At 39.3% G+C, this 18,690-nt stretch overlaps 2 protein-coding genes across 8 annotated transcripts in view; one reads left to right on the top strand and one right to left on the bottom strand.

The window, feature by feature from the left end:
- LOC6738429 (RNA-binding protein Musashi homolog Rbp6) overlaps nucleotides 1-15,313 on the top strand; it is a 175,273-nt gene extending 159,960 nt beyond the window's left edge. For 2 of the 7 annotated variants that reach the window (XM_016169359.3, XM_016169355.3), the window contains 3 exons: nucleotides 6,170-6,235; nucleotides 6,840-7,081; nucleotides 8,494-15,313. In XM_016169359.3, the coding sequence (XP_016032277.1) occupies nucleotides 6,170-6,235; nucleotides 6,840-7,081; nucleotides 8,494-8,535 (350 nt within the window). In that variant the 3' untranslated portion in view covers nucleotides 8,536-15,313. Of the gene's footprint in view, nucleotides 1-398; nucleotides 547-1,276; nucleotides 2,002-6,169; nucleotides 6,236-6,839; nucleotides 7,082-7,360; nucleotides 7,577-8,493 lie in introns of those variants that run through there. The other 5 variants (XR_005544104.2, XR_005544106.2, XR_005544105.2 and 2 more) reach the window with 5 other exon arrangements.
- Nucleotides 15,314-15,701: 388 nt separating this feature from the next.
- LOC6738426 (3 beta-hydroxysteroid dehydrogenase/Delta 5-->4-isomerase) lies at nucleotides 15,702-18,666 on the bottom strand. Its single transcript, XM_016171640.3, has 4 exons — nucleotides 18,560-18,666; nucleotides 16,908-17,263; nucleotides 16,504-16,779; nucleotides 15,702-16,427 (listed from the first exon to the last, which is right to left on the bottom strand). The coding sequence occupies exons 2-4, from the start codon at nucleotides 17,224-17,226 to the stop codon at nucleotides 15,826-15,828; spliced, it is 1,197 nt and encodes a 398-aa protein (XP_016032268.1). The 5' UTR covers nucleotides 17,227-17,263; nucleotides 18,560-18,666; the 3' UTR covers nucleotides 15,702-15,825.
- Between the last annotated feature and the right edge of the window lie 24 nt (nucleotides 18,667-18,690).

Here is an 18,690-nt window from a genome sequence, read left to right as displayed (position 1 = left end):
AAGTGCGGCTCCTTGCCAAATAGACACAACCACGATCACATCCACAACTTATGTTGTGTGTATACACACTCACCTAAGCCTGCACACAGACTTGTACTCAGACCCTGTTGTTCATTTGTATGTGAGTGAGAGTGTGAAGCAATCCCCAGTGAACAAAACTTAACATATAACCCATTGAAACCCCACCGTTCCAAACAGTCAGTGCCGCTTGATATGACGAAGGACCTCGCGTTATTCCGATAACCATCATAAGCACTACTAACTCAGATATTACTTGTGACGACTCGTTAGTACTCAGTGTTTTCATCAGCAGATACAGTCAAACATCCATGTTTATTTCCGTTTCGCTTGCCACACTCTTTATTATTTCTCTTCTGTCTTTGTGTTTGCTTTTGCAGCGAGTGTTATGGGCGTAGTGCCGGAGAATCGAATACTAATTGGCGACTACATGGCGTAGGACGATCCCCGGCCAAATGCTAATCTATCGAGTATTACTCAGATATCATAATCATTAATGAAATAAATCACAGTTCTCTTAAAACCAAATATACCAACGCGTTCGTCATATCAATGCACAAATAGCTGAAGATCGGATGCAATCGAAAAAGTCACAACATAAGCCACTACACGATACATCTAGAACCCCCCTAGAATTGAGTCCTGCGCATCCTGCGGATATATGTCATTAACGCTGCTTGGCCTTGAGTCTAACATTTGCCCACCACCAAACACTGTGACCCAACACTGGCTACTAGGGCTTTTACATAGCTGATGTGAATCGATACCCTGCCACCATAAAACTCCCCGTCTAAGCTGGAACTGTAAAAATATCGATACGGTTATCGAAAAAATCGACGTGTGTTTATTGCTGTTATCAAAAAAATCCATAGTTACAAATATTCTAGTTTACTTGATAACTGTACTTGGTTTTATTTATTAGTATATGTTCCCTTTCATACATATGTTTAAAGCATATCGGATCATAACTAAAATAAATAATCATTTAAAAAGGTTGGACCACATATTCTATATCACTATTTTTTGTTGTCTTCCAATAAATTTCATCATAATGGAAAATGTTCAAATCGTTACTTTAAGAAAAGCCATTATAGTATCCGTTTAGTTAAGCACTTTTTAAGAGTCGTTTAACTAGTAAGTCCGTATCGATAGTTTTACAGATCTGGTCCCTAGTGCAGACTGTACCTTTTTGTTTGCCTGCCCCCCTTTTCTCTCTATCTCTCTCTTCATCTATCTTGTATCTCGTATGATTTTGTAGGCTTGACAATTTGCGGAATCGGTAGAAGTTATGGTACCGCTTGTAGCGCTACCCCGGGCCGCAGCAGAGGTGCCCCCGCTGGCGCCGCCTCTGGTGTTGCGGCGACAGGTGTCGCCCCCTCCGGTGGCGTCCCAAGCCACGCCCAGTCGGCGTACCACCAACAGGCGTTGACCCTGCCGCTGGCCACGGCGCTCACAGCTCGATCCGCGGCCATCAAATCGCAGTTTCTGGGCAACATAAATTTCTAAGCGAGAACTAACCCGAACCGAATCGAATCGAATCGCACAAGTCTGAGATTGAGAATGAGAATGCAAATGAGAATGTGAGATCCAGAGTTCCGTTTTCATTGCCGCCCTTTTTCTGTGTCAAGTAACTATATCTTTCGAGCGGTGACAAGTAGGTACAGCCATTTAACTCCAATGCCCACAGCAGCTGGAAGAGATATGCTACCCAGAGCGTTAGATTAGCTTGTATCTACGGTAAATGGTAACCACTGCAACAACCAAACTAAAGTCCACTGTTAAAGCCACGGAAATACTCCAGAGTGGAGCAAACTTGCAAAGAACTCACGAGAGATTTGAAAAGAACTACATAGAAAATGTAACTTCGACACAAACACACACACACGCTTAGAGCTGCAGTCTATACATATAGCTGATAAACACACATGCAAACACGAAACTTACGTACTAGACTCTCCCGAAAAGTATTCCCCATATATTGTTGGAGCAGTTAACCAATTACCGCAGCAGTATCCGTAGTGTCTAGTGGCATCCCCAACGTATAAAACCTACAATTACGTATACTCGCATATAGAGCAGCTAGCACCCGTACTAATCAATCCTAGTGCAGTTCCGTAATCGGATGTAATCGAGTACTTAGAATCGTTTAGAACTAGGCCCGCATAATCACTCAATTACTCACAGACATGCGTACACTATATACAATATATATGTCTCTAGAACCCTAATTAGATGTGTGTCACAATTATTGTATAACGAAACTCTATAGCGAACTATACTCGATCTTCATATGCTCCCCGCCCCCACTCCATATCCATATATATATACATATATATCCCGCTTTTTTACACCCCGACCTGTGACCATTTGCATCCCGTTTCAGGGACGCTATCTATTATTTATAAAACTATTTTACCGTAGCATTTAAATGCAAATTTCATTTGTAGTCCCTGTATGCATAAATTAGTTGCTACCCCCCACAACAACTGCGAAAAGTGCACATGGAAAAACATTTAGATAACAACAAATTTTAGCAGGCCTGTCACATGTAGTGCCATTATTATCCTTTAATTAATTTGCTGCACATTATGTATGCAATTTTTCCTTTCTCCACAGCGCTTTCCATGTCCATTTCCAGTTGGTTTTTGTTTTTGCCTCCGTTGTTTGTCGGTGGTCCCATGAGTTTTTAGATAATTAGCAAACGTGCAGAGATTTTTGCCATAGCTAAAGTTCATTAATTAGTAGATTTGTCCATTATCCGTAGCTGTGTTATTCCGTTTCATATGTATTAGCAAACCGCATTTGGCCCACATACGAATTGAAGCCTTGAAGCATTCAAAACTATATAAATTCCTTCCTTCATCGGTGCATCGCAAGAATTCCAAAATGGCAAAGAAAAAACAAAAAATCGAGCGAAATTTTTCGACATTTCTATTTAAAGTACATATAGACATTACTATATACATACATATATACTATACCTTATATACATGAATATTTATATACATATTTAATATACGACGTTTACAAGCTAAGTTGGGTATTCATTTTATACGAAGCGTGAATCGATTTGATTTGTACAATAACGAAAAATACAATATTAATGTCCATCCATTTTCGAAAGCAACTTAGCAGCGCCAAAACAAAAAGAAAAACCAAAAATCAAAGACAACAAATCTCTCTTAAGTTAATGAAAAATTCAATTTTTCAATGTCCTCTCCATGTAAGTTTCACCCACACACACACACACACAGCTAGCTATTTAAACACACACACTCTCGAACCTAATACAAAAAAAAAAAGATCGGTCAATAACTCTATATAGTTGGATAAGCTGTTACTTAGTTAATTGAATGCAATTATCGAATCGCTGTGGCATCCGGATGCCCGGAAACTGCTTCGAGGTATTTTGCAACTATTTAAATTGACAATTACCAAACGCTTGCGAGTTATTTACAAAACCTATATGGCAACACACAGACACGAACACACACACACACCCACGCATATTCCAATATGTATTCTACACGCATATACTGTGATTTATAAGAAAACGCTTCAAACGAGACAAGAAAAACATTTGCTTGGGCAGAAACGAAATCGAAATCGAAATGGAAAACGAGTTATTAACTAAATGAATGCACAAAACTAAGATAAATAAAACGAAAAATAAAATAAATGCGGATGCAAAGCCGAAACCAAAAAACCCAAGCAAAAGTCTATCCTTTTGGGGCATTGGCTGCCGTCCCTCCCATTATTAGCGATTCGAAGGGAGTGGAACTGACGTGGCCAAGTGAATGACAAAGTGGCCATCGGGGCGTATGCGTAATATTCTGACAGCAACTTGGCAAGGACAACCGAAGCAGCAGGAACCCAATAAGAAGAACAGCAGCTCAAACACTCCGCAGTCAACAAGGTCAGCTAATGGTCGTCTTATTGTTCCAATGCATATTCGTACAAGCATTATACTCTTTTTATATACGTATTGATCATTATATTAAACCTATAACCGTTTTTGGCTCTATATTCGAACAATTTTCCACATTATTAACTGTATGTAAACTGTTAGATGATAGAGAAAGTTTTAGCAAAGACCGCAATAAAAACACACAAAATTGTAAACTGAATGCCCCACGTTGGGCGCCAGTCGTAGTTGGAATACAAATATATATTTCTGTGTAGTGTTCTTCCGTTTGAGAAACTTTGCTTTATACAAAATTTACACATCACACATCAAAAACTAACAATATCGAATTAGCTCAAGCGTCGGACGAAAAAGTAGCTCGAAATAGAATTTAATTTACCAAAAACTGTATCATGTAACACACTCATTAGTAGCAAACAGCTGTAACCATCAAACATGTATAACCCCCCATACGTATACGTATATAAGTACCCATTTTTATGTGTACCCTAGTTTTAATATAAGTTCTCCCCACCCATGAACAAGAACTTTATCTGAAACTGTGCAGTATCGTGATCATGTAAATGTCTTCTGTTGACCGATTTTGTTTGTTGAAATGTCTCAATTTAACCTTTTATTGTGGCCGTAACAGGGTTGCCAGGTCGACAGCTGGTAACAGTTGTTTTTCCGCAACCGCAAGACTGACAATTGCAATTTTCCCACAAACCCGCAACCAATCCACTACCTTCCCCAAGTTCCAGCGGAAACGCATTTCATGCAATGGCAATGGCAATGGCAGCCCGAAAAAAGGAACCCCGGCTAAATAAGTTATTTATTTACAAAGGCAACCGTTGCCGCCATTGCGATTGCGATTGCTATTGCTATTGCAACTGCTGCTGCTTTTACTGACTCTTTATGTCGGTCCGTATAAGGATCCGGGGTTTTTCGGGCGCTTCTTTGTATCATAGTGAGTCCCAGACTCAACACTAATGAAAACAACATGGCGCACCGAGATTTCGCACAAAAACGTAAACTAAACGTAAGCCAAAGTTGATTGGCGCCATAAAACGCACAACGACGATGACGAAGGTCGTAAGGGTTGAGCCGAGTGGGTGGCGAACGGGTTGTGGGTGCTCAAAAGGTGGGTGTTGGTATGTGTGGGTTTTCTCTACAATAAGCGAACGACTGCCAGGGACATGCCTCGTTACGTTACGTCACGTTACGTTACATCAATTTTTGTGTTTCCGCAGGAAATGCAACTGCTACGTTTCCTCCCGTTCGCCCCAGATATTCCCGCCATATCCCCATTCCGATCCCAGCCATAACCCGTTACCCATTTTTTCGCTTGCCTTCATTCACATTCGCATTCGCATTCGCATTCTGTTGTCATTTCAATATTGGCGCTGGCGTATTTTTACTTGCTGTTGCAGCTGTGACCATAACAAGGGGGAACAGCCACAAAAAAAATGGAAAATATACGAAAAAAATAGAAAAAAATAGGAAAAACGAAACGATAACAATGATAACAACGGGCCAAAAAAAAAGGGGTGAAAACCAGTGGGGAAAATCCGGGCAGGAGCGCCCAAAGGAAAGTGCACATCAGTGGGCAAACCAAGCGTTGTAACTGAGTTTGGATAGGTTCGGATTGGTTTGGTTTGGTTTAGTTGGGCTTTGGCTTTGTTTTGTCACTGTAGCGTCAACATCCTCCGCCCGAAGCTCGTTTAATAACCAAGCACTTTGTGTTTTCATAACCTGCGTTCCAGTTAGCGCTTCCTCGTCCTAAAAAGCCCTGAAACCTGAAATACTTCCCCAGAAACCCCCATCCATTTATACTCTATATACGTACTTCCTTTCGCTCTTTGGTTCGTCTTTTGTGTTTGCGTTTGGCATCGTAGTTGTTCTGGGACTAGTTAGAGTTGTTTACTTTCGCTTTTGATTGTTTGCTTCCTCGGCACACTGATATAACAGAGCTATAGCCACATGTATTACAATCGCATACTCGAATACTCTCTCACTCCATACCCCACTTTAATATAGATATATATACTCGATTCCTGCTCCTATTCCCTCTACCAGTACCACAGCCCATTTACCCTTAGAGCTCAGCCTTGATTACTTTCGTATACTCTTGTGTCGCGGGCACCTCATATATGTGCCCGGCTTTTACTCGACTAGTTACTTACGATCCGCCTTAGCCAGCCCGCCCCCACTAATGACACGCCTCTCGCCCTCTTTTGCCACTTACAGTTGATCTAACCAATGGGCAGCTGACACCCAACAACAATACACCGCTGCTGACCCAGGCGCTGTCAGGTGAGTGACCCCATTTTCCATTCCAGGTGCCAGATTCGATTCGCTCGGAAAAACAGAGGTTACGCTGTGGCAGTGGCAGGGCAGTTCATTTTAATAGTTACTCACCGAACATGAAGCAGAAGCAATATGTCTTTATCAAAAGTCAGCATCTGTGACTATTTACTAGTGGCAAATACTATGAGCTAGATAAACAAATGTCCGTCAGTCATTTATGAATTCATGAATTCAAACATTTTTGATCTATTCATTTTAGTGGGCTTACCCAAATGTTGCTGAGATTAAATTTACTGAAATGCAGCGATTATTTGTTAAATGCCTTAAGAGAATCATAAAAAAATATCTTTTCAATTATGTGCTTTAGAAAGGGGGGTGGCAACACTGCGTATGTGGATTATACGATAACACATTACTCATCCGTACTGTTGCCCAACATTTTTGTTGGTGTAATGTAACTAATACGTGTTTATTTTACTGCATGTTTGAATAACACTTTGTTATTTTATACTTTTCCTACACGCGTAACTTTGGTTTTCCTGAGTAATTTAGGCGGACTTTTGAAGTTTTCATATCTAATGAATGTCCTTTCTGTACCCTCTCATTGCAGTGATGAACAACTATCAGGCGGCTGCTGCGGCTGCCCACAGCTATGGACCGTCGGCATCGCCGCATGCCGCCGCCGCCAACACGGCCACCCGGCAGGGATTCCCCTCCACCAACTCACCTGGCCCCACCATCGACATGTACAGCTCGGCGGCCGCCGACAATGTGGGCTATGTGCAGGCCACCAGTCCGCAGCCGTCCGGCTTCCCCATCGCCGTCAGCCGCGCCCCGTTGAACTACAGCCCGGTGAGTCGTCCTTTTGGTCCTGCGGCAAGCAGAACCAAGTTCCGGGATCCCCACGATCCCTGGACTTGGGCCTAGAGCTAGAGAGTAAGCCAGCGATACGAAACACCCACATGAGACGCAAGTGTCGCGCTTGGAGATTCGAACCCGAATCCTTCACACACACACACTTACACACACACTGACTCATATTGTAGAGATAAGGAGAGACTGCCGATGTAGAGCTAAACTATTGCGTTATCCTTCTATATATTGTATGTATTTCTCTTTCATTTCGTACAGATTTATTCGTTGAACTTTGCGATGGCTAATATATAAAAGACTGATAACCCAAAAATATAAATGCAAGAGAACAAAACAAAACAAAAGATATGCAAAAAGTAAAAGAAACCCATTATATATTTAAATCGAAAAAATATATGAAAAATACAAATAAAATAAAGCTAAACGAAAGCAAACAAAAGAAATAAGAGTATAAAACAAACGCAGTTGCACAAGGTAGGCACACCAACAAAACTACAGCGTGTTCTCTTCTTTTTTCAACTAAACGATTTCAATTATTAACAATCAAATTCTTTTAACTACAACTAGTCAAACAAAAATTTACAAAAAAAAAAAAAAAAAAAACTAAAATAAATAAACGTAAAAATATGTATGCACGTCACAAGCACAGTTTTCTAGGCCGTTTCAATTAAACTATTATTATTTATTTAAATTGTATACACCGTATATGTATTATATATGAACATTTTTGTACTTCAATATTTCAATATTCCCATGCCTCGCTGCAAACTAAAATAAATCATATCGAAACTTATTTATTATCCATGGCTGTCGGCGAGGTTTGATAAAGGACTTGACTATCACGGCGAGTGTCTGAAAAAATGCAATTTTATTTCATAAATTTCCACAATCAAATTAAGTGCTCTTCTATTTTCGCGAAAATAGCATTAGAAAAAAGAGCAAGTGAATTGGTATTTAATGAATTTCATGCACAATAAGCCTCTAAATGTGTTTCCATTCTTTGCAAAAAAGTTAAATCATGAATTTTATATTAAAATACTTTTGGGGCAACATAATTAAATAGTTTTATCGATTTCTCCTTCATATCAAACCTGGCCACCGAATTGTGACAATTTTTAAATGTCTTTATTTGTTTTGCGATCGAAAGCAAAGTTTGAAAACTTCCGATTTTTCTTCTTTCGACAATTTGCCACTTCTAATCTATTTCTATTCAGTACATATATATGTATACCTCTTAATGTTTACTTTCTATATATCAATACCCATATACCTATACTTATATAAATACATACTTATATGTGTGTGCGTAGCTATGCAACTAGAAATTGCATTTTATTTAAATAATTTTTGGTGTTTGCTTGTTTTGTTCTCCACGAAACGTTTATTTACAGGGACCACTAATTCCTGCGGCATTTACAAATGGATACCATTAAAAGGTGGCGCCGACAACCGCAATGACAACAGCAACAACAACAGCAACAGCAGCAGCAGCAGCAACAACAGCAACAGGAGCAACAAATGCAACAGCAACTTTAGCAACAAATGACAGACACACACACACATACACACTCAGACACAGATACACACTGCAGTGCTGCAACCACAGAGCGCAAAAAAGAAGTAATTTAAAGTTATATATACCTGCATATATATAAATATAAATCAAATAAAGTACATATTACATATTTGTGTATTTCCACATGCAAGAAAAACCGAGACAACTGCAAGAGCAACAAACAATAAACCAAACACACATATTATAATTAATTAATTAACGTATATTACAAATACGTATATATAAACGCATGGGAAAAACGTAAAAAAGCGAAAAATGAACAAAAAAAAGTGATGAGGACGAACTACGAGCGAACACAAACAACAAAAATTAATTTTAATTTAACAACTACTACAACAACAACAACAAAATCGGCAAGAACAACGCTCGGCCCCGAAAGATGCAACGTGTGCAGCAAAAATCGTTTAAAATGCAAATTAAACGGAAACTGTGCGTCCAACTGGAGTGGAGTGCCATCGCGATGGGGCGGTGGGTGGGGGCGTGGTCCTGCTCACACAGCGAAAAAAAGGACTCCACCGCACCGAGCCGCCAACACGCCCCACGCCCACCGCCCACAGATGACAACCAGGCCAAAAGGGGCGTAACCACTTTTAAGTAATGAGAAACCAACAAACAAAAAAGCAAAAACCAAACAAAAAAAATATAAATCACAAAAAAGTACGTGGGGGTTACTAATAAAACGACAGAGTTGAAAAACAGGATAAAGCGAAAATGTTGCAATAATAGCGAAAATGTTATTATTTAATTGCGTATTATTAAAGGCAAATTATTATTACCATTATTATTGCTATTCTTAACGTATCTAAGTTGTAACTTTTAAAGTTAAAGTCGATATATATATATATATAGTATATATACCTATATATACACAAGAATATACACTCTTATACACATAAAGTAAACTGCAATATATACAAAGGGAATTACTTGAATCAAAAAACGCGAAACCAACCACAAGTTATTGTACTTTCAACGATAATCGATTTAAGATGCGAATTGGAGGTGTTCGAGTTTGAAAATGTTAAGAATCGGTTGGGTTTAGTTCTGATTTCCGGACTGGGTTGGGGTATGAATCAAATCAAAATTGTGCTTACAATTATATTTATGAATTTATTTTAAAGTACAACAAATCCTTTATTGGCCAAAGTAAACAACAAAGAAACAAAAGCGAATGTGAGCAAAAGTCGAAGGCAATTTGTTATTAACTATGTTGAAGTTCTCTTTCTCATTATTTCAATCGAGTCAGGGGAAGGTAGAGGAAAAACCTATAACTTTTGTGTTCACATTGAAAGCAAAGTGGTAAATAATGCTAATTAATCAGTGGATAGTTAGACAAATATGTTAAAGCATTAAATATGACAATGAAAGCGAAGTGAGAGAGTGAAATTCCGTAGCTCGATGCATAAATCAATTTATTTGCTAAACACAATGGAGTATCCGAAACAATGAAAACGCAAAAAGCAAAATGCAACACCCTAAATATGTAAGAAACACACCATTTTTGAGATACAAGATACCAGAGAGCAGATACAAGATACATACATACACGCCACACACCCAAACACAATACACGAACATAACACAGATCTTACCGATAAATCAAAAAGAAACACTTAAACAAATTACTTGGTAAGAGCATATGCAAATATAACAATGAACTATTATACATACAACATATAGTACGATTAAGTAAATAAAATATTTATAAAACAAACGCGCAAAATTGCAAATGTTTGAACACTTAACTAAATATATCTGTAAACAAGCGTGTAAAAAGGATCACAGATGCGCCACCAAAGCGCTAGTGGAAAATTGGAAATGAAAACGATGATGAAAATTGAAATGAATATGAAAATGTCGATGACGATGACGATGATGATGAATGCAGGCCACGCAATGTGCAATTAATTTTTTTCTAGTCGCTCCGTCCGGCTAAATCGCCCGGACGATGAATGTACTAGACATATTTGAGGATTATGACGATAACGACGACGATGCAATCGGGGGCGTAATAGAAAAATATATTTATATACAACTATATGGAGTATTAAATTATTGGAAAAGCAAACCAAACAAAACCTATCAGCTAGATAAGTAAACAACATTTGTTACACACAGCAAGTGGGGGATAATTGCGAGCAACAAAAAACCAGAAAACCAAAATAGCAGAGACAAGAAAATATTCTATAATTGACAGAACAACAATACATACGTTGCGCTTTTTGTCTGTCTGAGATTTTTTGCATTAGGCGACGAAAAAACAAAAACCCACACACACACACACACACAACTGAAACAAAAGCCAAGAGACAGCAAACAGCAAGCGGAGAAAAGCCAGTGGAAAAACAAAAGCAAATGCCGAAACAGTGAAAATGTTCCTTTCATAACTTTTTTGCCAAATTGTCAAACCAACGCTCTCCAGGAATTTTGTCGAGTCCTCGGACCAACAAACTTACACATTACCTATATAGTATGTTAGATGGAATCGCGGAAACAGAAACCGAATCCGAACAGCAAACATATGCGATAATTGAAGAGGGACAGCAAATAGTTGCAGTGTAACATAAACAACATTAAACGTTTAAAGAGTTGACTATACCCCACACGCCGATCATTTCAGATTTTCCAAAGATCGCGGCTTGCGACTTTGCCATGTGCATCACACTTACATATAAATAATCAAAAAACCAAACAAATTAAGGAAGCTAAGGAAGGGGGAAATCTTCAATTTTAGATAGACAAAGATCAGACCATTCGACGGTCTGGCATATCGGGACTTTGGACGGAAGAAGATTACTTTAGCAGGTCACAGGTCATTGGAGGCGAATTCCAAATGCAGCTTCTATCCTGCGGGGCAGATATTTTTAAACGGGGGAGGCTGGCGGAGGGCAGCGACGGCAAACATGTTATATTTGCATAATATATATATATATATATATATTAAACCTACTTCTAAGGCATATATAAATATATATAAATAAATATATTTTTAAGACATGTTCTAAAAGCAATAATTCAAAACAACAACAAGCGCGGCAGAGGCAGAAGTAAATTGAACAAATCCCCAAAAAAGGAATACATAAAATATACACCAATATATAAATATACATTAAATATATACACCTACACCTAATTATATATATATACATGCATACCAGATATATATATATCTATATATGTATGTATTCAAGAAGCGACTAGCTGCAACACCAGGCCGACCTTCGACTATCTTAGTCCGAGTCTGAGGAAATCATTTCGCTGGCAGCTAAGCCTGTATTGCTACACTTCTTTAACTAGTGCCCCATGATCCACGATCGTTGGGCCGGCAATCGTTTGTACTCGTATTATTTGTGGTGTAGGTAGACGCAGGACGAAGGACCTCGAGACAGACTCGGGATCCCCAAATCCCTTTTCGTTGTAAGTCGATGCAGCTTTAGGTGTAATGTTGAGTCTTTCCTAGAAGTTTCCCCAGCATTCCCAGCTATCGATCGACTCTAGGCTTTCCGTTTGTGTTTTGTAGTGCTGTATATTCTATTAAGGATCTTCTGCGGAAGCTATAGCCGATCACAGACATATATAGTAACTATTGGTATACCGGATCAACTTCTGCTTAAAGAATACCGAAACAACAAGCAATGCGTCCTTGTAACAAAATCAATTTCAGTCAATTAGAGAATTTCCAACACCAAACAGCACAGAGACATAAAGACAACAACAAGCAACAAGAACATTTTTTAAATACCAAAAAAAAAAGAACAAAAAGCGAACAAGTGAAGACAAAAACAAAGCAAAAACAAACATTTTTTCATTATTTTTTTACTGATGCGCCGTCGGAGCGAAGAAAATATAGGTTGAGATCGCGGAAGTGGACGGCGCAGGCGCAAAAGCTTTAAATTGAACAAAATATTAATAACACGAACAAGGAAAAAAAAAACAATTTATAGGATTCGACATGTGAGCTCTCTTTTTTATATCGAGAACGGAGAAGTGTGTGTGTATAAAAAGTATGCCGTAACGATTTTTTTAAAATAATGTACCCCATACTTTAAGCTATACGCAACTTTCGGTCAAAAAGTCAATTGGTGGTCGAAGCCGGGTGGTAGAAAGCCAAAAGTTGAAAATAAACACGTGGCACAAAAAAGACATAAAGTGTAATGTAAAATAGTTTTAAATTGGCGGAACACCAGAAGACGACGATGAGGATTGGGTGTAGGCGGAGTTACGTAGATACATATACGAATTGCTTTCCGTTTTTCTCTTATTATTGACTTACAAACATATCAGTTCTTATTATGTGTATGAGTATAGCAACAACATCAACAAATACGATTACAATTACGATAAAGATTACGATAATGAAATACAATTTAACTAATATCTAGCGCTAACGAACGAATGTACTTTCTGTTTACCAAAACCAAGAACAACCACACAGATGAGTTAGGCATGCCGCCCACTTGGCCTTTTTGAGAAGCGCAGAGAGAGGCGCAAAGGGGCGCATTTGCGAACGATTTACGACTTGTGGGCCTTCTACACTTTGACGTGCTTTTATACGATAGCAATCCTTTTACTCACACAAGACATTTCTATCCTCGGTTCTTTTTTATAGACATGTGTACATACACCCCACAGCACCCACATAAAGGACACACACACCCATACAACCATACACCCACACTCAGCCACAGACAAAGACACAGTCACAGACACTGGCACACGCATATATACGATGGAGATCACATACAAAAGAACCTTCATACGAACGATCACTTGACTATTTTTGCTATAAGTAAGAAATTCCCCCCAGGAATGTGTCAGTTGGAAGTGGCAGAACTCCTGCTGACAAAACACCTTTACTATATTGACAATATCTCTTATATATTTTACACTATACTATATGGAAAATTATATATTAATATATACAAGAAAATGAGGAAAACCAAAAACCAAAAACAAATAATACATAATTGAGGCAAGACAAACGGCGTGAGTGGCGTTAAAATTGTATTTACAAGAAATGCGTAACCAAGCAAGATGAAATCATTTTAATACTTTATACACATAAAAGTCAAAGGAATCTTTAGAGAGGAAAACAGGCGGCAGATGAATATGCAACTACAAGACAGACAACAAGACGATGAAGATACATTTATAAAATGCGCCATAGCAGGGCGTCCAGTTTGTAAGTATTCTAACTATGTAAGTAAAGTAATTAAGGAGCGCAGAACGAGAATCAATTAAACATACATACTACTGTCTACGAAGCCGCAGAGCCAAAAACTCTGCCCACTTTCAGTGCGAATACTGTAACAACACAAATGAAACCAGATGGAATGAATGCCGGATGCAGGATGCGATGTATTCGCATGATTCAAAATCGGACACATTGGGTATGATGATGAATGTTGGATGCGAGTTGCGAGTTGCGAGATGGCCAATGTGTGTACATAAGCATAAACATAATATAAACTGGTACAGTACTACACTTACAGCAAACTATACAAGGTAACAACATAATAATTAAACGCCAGGAAAGCGCAACAAAGCGACAAAGGCGAAGACACATACACATAAATAGAGGCATAACGAGAATTTAATAAACCATTTTTCATTTCTATAAAGAAATCCGGTAACGAATTTGTATATTTACTACGAGAGAATGCATAAGAACGAGTCAAGAAATAAGAAAATCCGAGATATATACAAAAAGATATATATTAAACGGAGGACAAATCCCAAAAAGACCGAAGAATCCTTCTGAGGACAGCAAATAAGCCCGTATATATGAGAAAATAAAACCCAAATTGATATATACATATATATACATAGTTATATAACCAAGAACAACAAATAAACATATAGTTAAATTCAATAATGTTAAGCATTCGATGAGCAAACAGACAGGCAGGCAGTCACGCATATTGGTGGTTACAAAAAAATTCAATTATATTTAAGGACCCTCGAACCGAAAGAACATAATGAAACTATGCGGCCACCAACAGCATCAGCAACAAAACCATCAACAACGGCAACATCCTTAACAACAAACGCAAGTGCAACATTTATTAACGGACGACAAAAGGGCAAATTGTTGCTCTTTTACACACACGAAATTACATAAGTTTTTAAGAGAGAGACACACACACACACCTCACCCATTCACACCCACATCCACTCACACAGTCAGCCCGCAATATGTATATGCAGCAAAAGTGCGAACAGCTTTAGCAGCAAATTAAAACTCACTTTGTTCACCATGTGCCACGTACAGGGGAGGATAGACGAGGATCTTGGGGAAGTGGATGGATAGCTATCCCACTATACCCTCGATCGGGTTAAGATCGGCAGTGAAATAGGCAGAATCAGCAGCAAGAACAGAGATCAGCAACCGCATATTAAACCAAAATGAACAAAAAAACGGAGAAAACAAACAAAAAATTCAAATGAACAAAAATGAACTAAAACATGATTTTAAACAAAAATGAAATTAAATAATGGCATATTAAGTTAAGCTAATGGTACATAAGTTTAAAAAACAAACGGCAAGAAACGCTCTAGAGCAACAAAAAAACAAGATGAACCGAAAACCAAGACAAACAAATATATATATATATATATATATATAAATATATATATAAAATAAAAATTATAATGAAATAACTGAGAAATAAATAAATTAATTCATAATGATAAATAAACCAATATGAACATTGTTCAAAAACATAAGCTAATTGTGTTTTTACTGGGCTTCTTTTATAAGGAATGTTTTCAAAATTTAAATGGTAAGGATTTAGACGGTAAGTTTTGAAATATTTTAGGGAATAAAATATACCATATACGAAATAAAAATAATAGACGAAAAAATAATTGAACTAATTGAAACACGAAACCAACGAAACTATGATTTCTTTTATAATCTATATAAACCAACTTTTTTTATAAAAGTAATTACTAAAAGGATATATTATCTTCGACTTGCCGATGCCAGCTTTTTTGTTTTCTTTTGCAAAACTAAACCACGACTTCGTAATACAAACAACAACCATTTTATTTAACAAGATATTTACAGGACATCAAAGAGGGCAGTAAACACAAATCCACTCAGGATATCGAGGAGTATGCTATCGTTATAGGGGATTAGCCCCACTCAGCTGGACTTCTTGAGCTTCTGGGCCTGCTGCCGTTGGTCCCACCACGTGGCATACCACTTGGCGCTCCGCTCGGCACTCGCATCCGGATCGAAGAGTGGCATGTAGTCCATGTGGATGGAGGCCCTTAGACGATTGTACATCAGCATTGAGGACGTGTAGGAGGCGATGGCGCGCAGTGAGTACCGCAGACGGTACTTGGTGTAGGGATACGCCACCCGCACCAACACCTCCAGCAGGAAGGCGAGGAAGAAGAACAGGAAGTGCGGCACATACCACCAGCTGGTCTTCACCTTGAACCGCTCACCCAGCACGGCCATCTTCTGGACAAAACGGGAGACATCATTGATGCCCGTATCATCGGTGACAAAGACGGGCAGTCCATTCACCGCCTTATCGGACACCTTGAGTGCCTTATAGGCGCAGATGTGACCCCAGGCCACATTCCCGGCGTAGACCAACTGCTGCTTTCCGCCCACGCCCGCAATCCTTGGGAAAACCCATCCTCTAGTGGAAAGAAAGTCGAAAATCTCCGTGATGAAATGCGAGTCACACTCGCCATAGGTCAAAGGGGCACGGATGGCGCTAGTGGCCAGGTATTCTGAAAGGGAATTACAAATGTTAGTACATTCAAATGTCTTACAACAAGTCAAAGCTAAGTAATCGACCAAACTTACCCTTCTGGTTATTCAGTGGCGCTCCATTCGAGTTGAGCACTATGTTCTCTGCCCTAAGCTTGCTCGAGGCGTATCCGGGTATCAGGAACTGATTATCCTGCTCCCACAAAGTGGAACTGTCCAGCGTGGGAGTGTCTGTCTTGGATTCCGTCGAGTTAATCACGGCCGAGAAGGTACTACGACCCTTGAAGGGCACAAAACAGACGGATGTGCAGCTTGTATACACCAGCCGCTTCACATTGTTCTGGATGCACAGGTCGACCACGGCCAGGGTGCCTAACAAAGCGAAGAAATAATATACTTAATCAGGATGACTTATGGTTCCGGAAGCTAACTGGTTGACTCTTCCACGAAATTATGATCAAATCAAGGCTTATTTCAACCTATTACAGTTGCTCACTCACCGTTCACATTCACGCGCTCCAGTTCCTCGTAGTTGGGCGGATATTCGATTTTCACCGAGGCGGCGCAGTGGAAGACCCCGTCCACTCCCTTGAAGATGGGACTGAGTGCCTCCAGATCGCCACCGATATCGGCCACATAGGTGCGCAGCAGGGAGCTCTCTTCGTGTCCAATGTTGTTCTTGTAGGGCACTATATCCAGTGAGCGGATCTCTTTGATGCCCAGCTCCTCCTTCCGCTCCAGCAATTGCTTGATGAGGTGCTGACCCAGAAATCCACTGCCGCCGGTTACGAGCAGCACTTCCCCGCTTTTGTTGCCCATTGCGTCCGGGGTCAAAGTGCACTGGTTTTTGGTTTAACTGCAACGAGACCGACTGCAGGTTAGCTGGGCTGGCTTAAGTGGTTAAGTGGAGTTTCCGTGAGAGTGGCTTTTATGGTCGGCGGCCCCACTCGGACAAGCCCGGCCACTTGGATATCACACATAAACTGGCTCATCACCAGCCGGCGACCTTCTTCGAGGGTCAGCGGAGCAGGTTTCCAAGTGACTCGGCGCGTTTTCAAATGCGCGTCTTACGTGACGCTCCGCGGCGCTAATAAAGGCGGCTACTTTTTTATTACCTATATGTTTACTTATAATTCATAGTTTGTGTAATCCAAATTCCCCTGATTACTTCAATTATTTGCTTTTTATACTCTGTGTAATATAAGCTAGCTTTCACCTTATCAAAATGCGTTTTAACTACTAGGATAGTTATACTACTTGCATAAACATACTAGTTTGTATCTTATAGTATATAGAGCTACATTCTTTGGTTAGAGCAAATACATTTTATTAATTTAAAATAAGATCAGAAAATAACTTTCAAAGCTATAATTAAGTAACAATTATTTTTTAATGGCCAAGAGCTGAGCCAAAATAAATAAACTCACTAATTAATTAATTATTTTCGGTTACCTTCTAATGCAACGCGACCTTATTTATGTTCGCATTAATGGCATTCACACTTTTAGAGTGCCAAAAATGACCCTTAACTTTATAATTTATAATCTAAGAAAAGTTTGAAAGCTGTCCGAAAGAGTAGACGGATATATTGAAGATATAGTAAGCAGATAGATTCGGTTGTAGAGGAAATCTGATGAAAATTCGTATGTAAATTATATTCGCTCTATAGCTTTTGATTTCTACTTCCCCTTAGTGTGTTACTTGGCCACGGTCAACTTTTGTCTTGAGTGATTTTATTAGACCCCGTCCAGCAACTAAGGCCGTTGAGCAGACTCAAAAAGACGCATTAAAAAAAAAGATACTAATGGTGACAGCAGCAGCAACATCTGCAACAGCCACATTTGCAGCAGCAACATGGCCATCTGCAACAGCAACTTACAAGATACAAGGTACGGCAGCAATCTCAACAAAGGGAAACATGGCTCAATGTGCTAATGTTTTCGCTGGGCGGGCTTACAGATTACAACACAGCATCAAAACAATTACCGCGAACTGGTTTCCGCGTCTATTTCGACATGCACGTCAACACACACGAATTTTTGGCATTTTGGCCTGGCCATTTTAAACTTGTAAACACTCGACCAATGAATGGCACCTGTCCATCTAGAAGCCCGAAAGTCGTAATATGAATGAGAGGAGGAATGCTGCTTACCGGGAGAAGGTGTCACTTTTTTGTGGGCAAACCTTTGGGCTTGCCTGCTGACTGGAAACTGTTTGTTGGCCATAAACAAAAGTGGCCAAATCCGAAACGATCGTTGTCAAGCCACTTGGCTATCACTATCG

This window comes from Drosophila simulans, chromosome 3L, assembly GCF_016746395.2.
Source record: "Drosophila simulans strain w501 chromosome 3L, Prin_Dsim_3.1, whole genome shotgun sequence".
NCBI classification, from domain to species: Eukaryota; Metazoa; Arthropoda; class Insecta; order Diptera; family Drosophilidae; genus Drosophila; species Drosophila simulans.
The sequence above is the reverse complement of the archived record's forward strand: the minus strand, read 5'-3'. Positions and strand labels throughout refer to the sequence as shown.

Coding starts and splice junctions, on each gene's coding strand:
- LOC6738426 (XM_016171640.3), bottom strand. CDS start 17,226: ATGGGCAACAAAAGCGGGGAAGTGCTGCTCGTAACCGGCGGCAGTGGA. Junction 16,780..16,907: donor GGAGCGCGTGAATGTGAACG/GTGAGTGAGCAA, acceptor TCGCTTTGTTAG/GCACCCTGGCCGTGGTCGAC. Junction 16,428..16,503: donor GCCACTGAATAACCAGAAGG/GTAAGTTTGGTC, acceptor ATTCCCTTTCAG/AATACCTGGCCACTAGCGCC.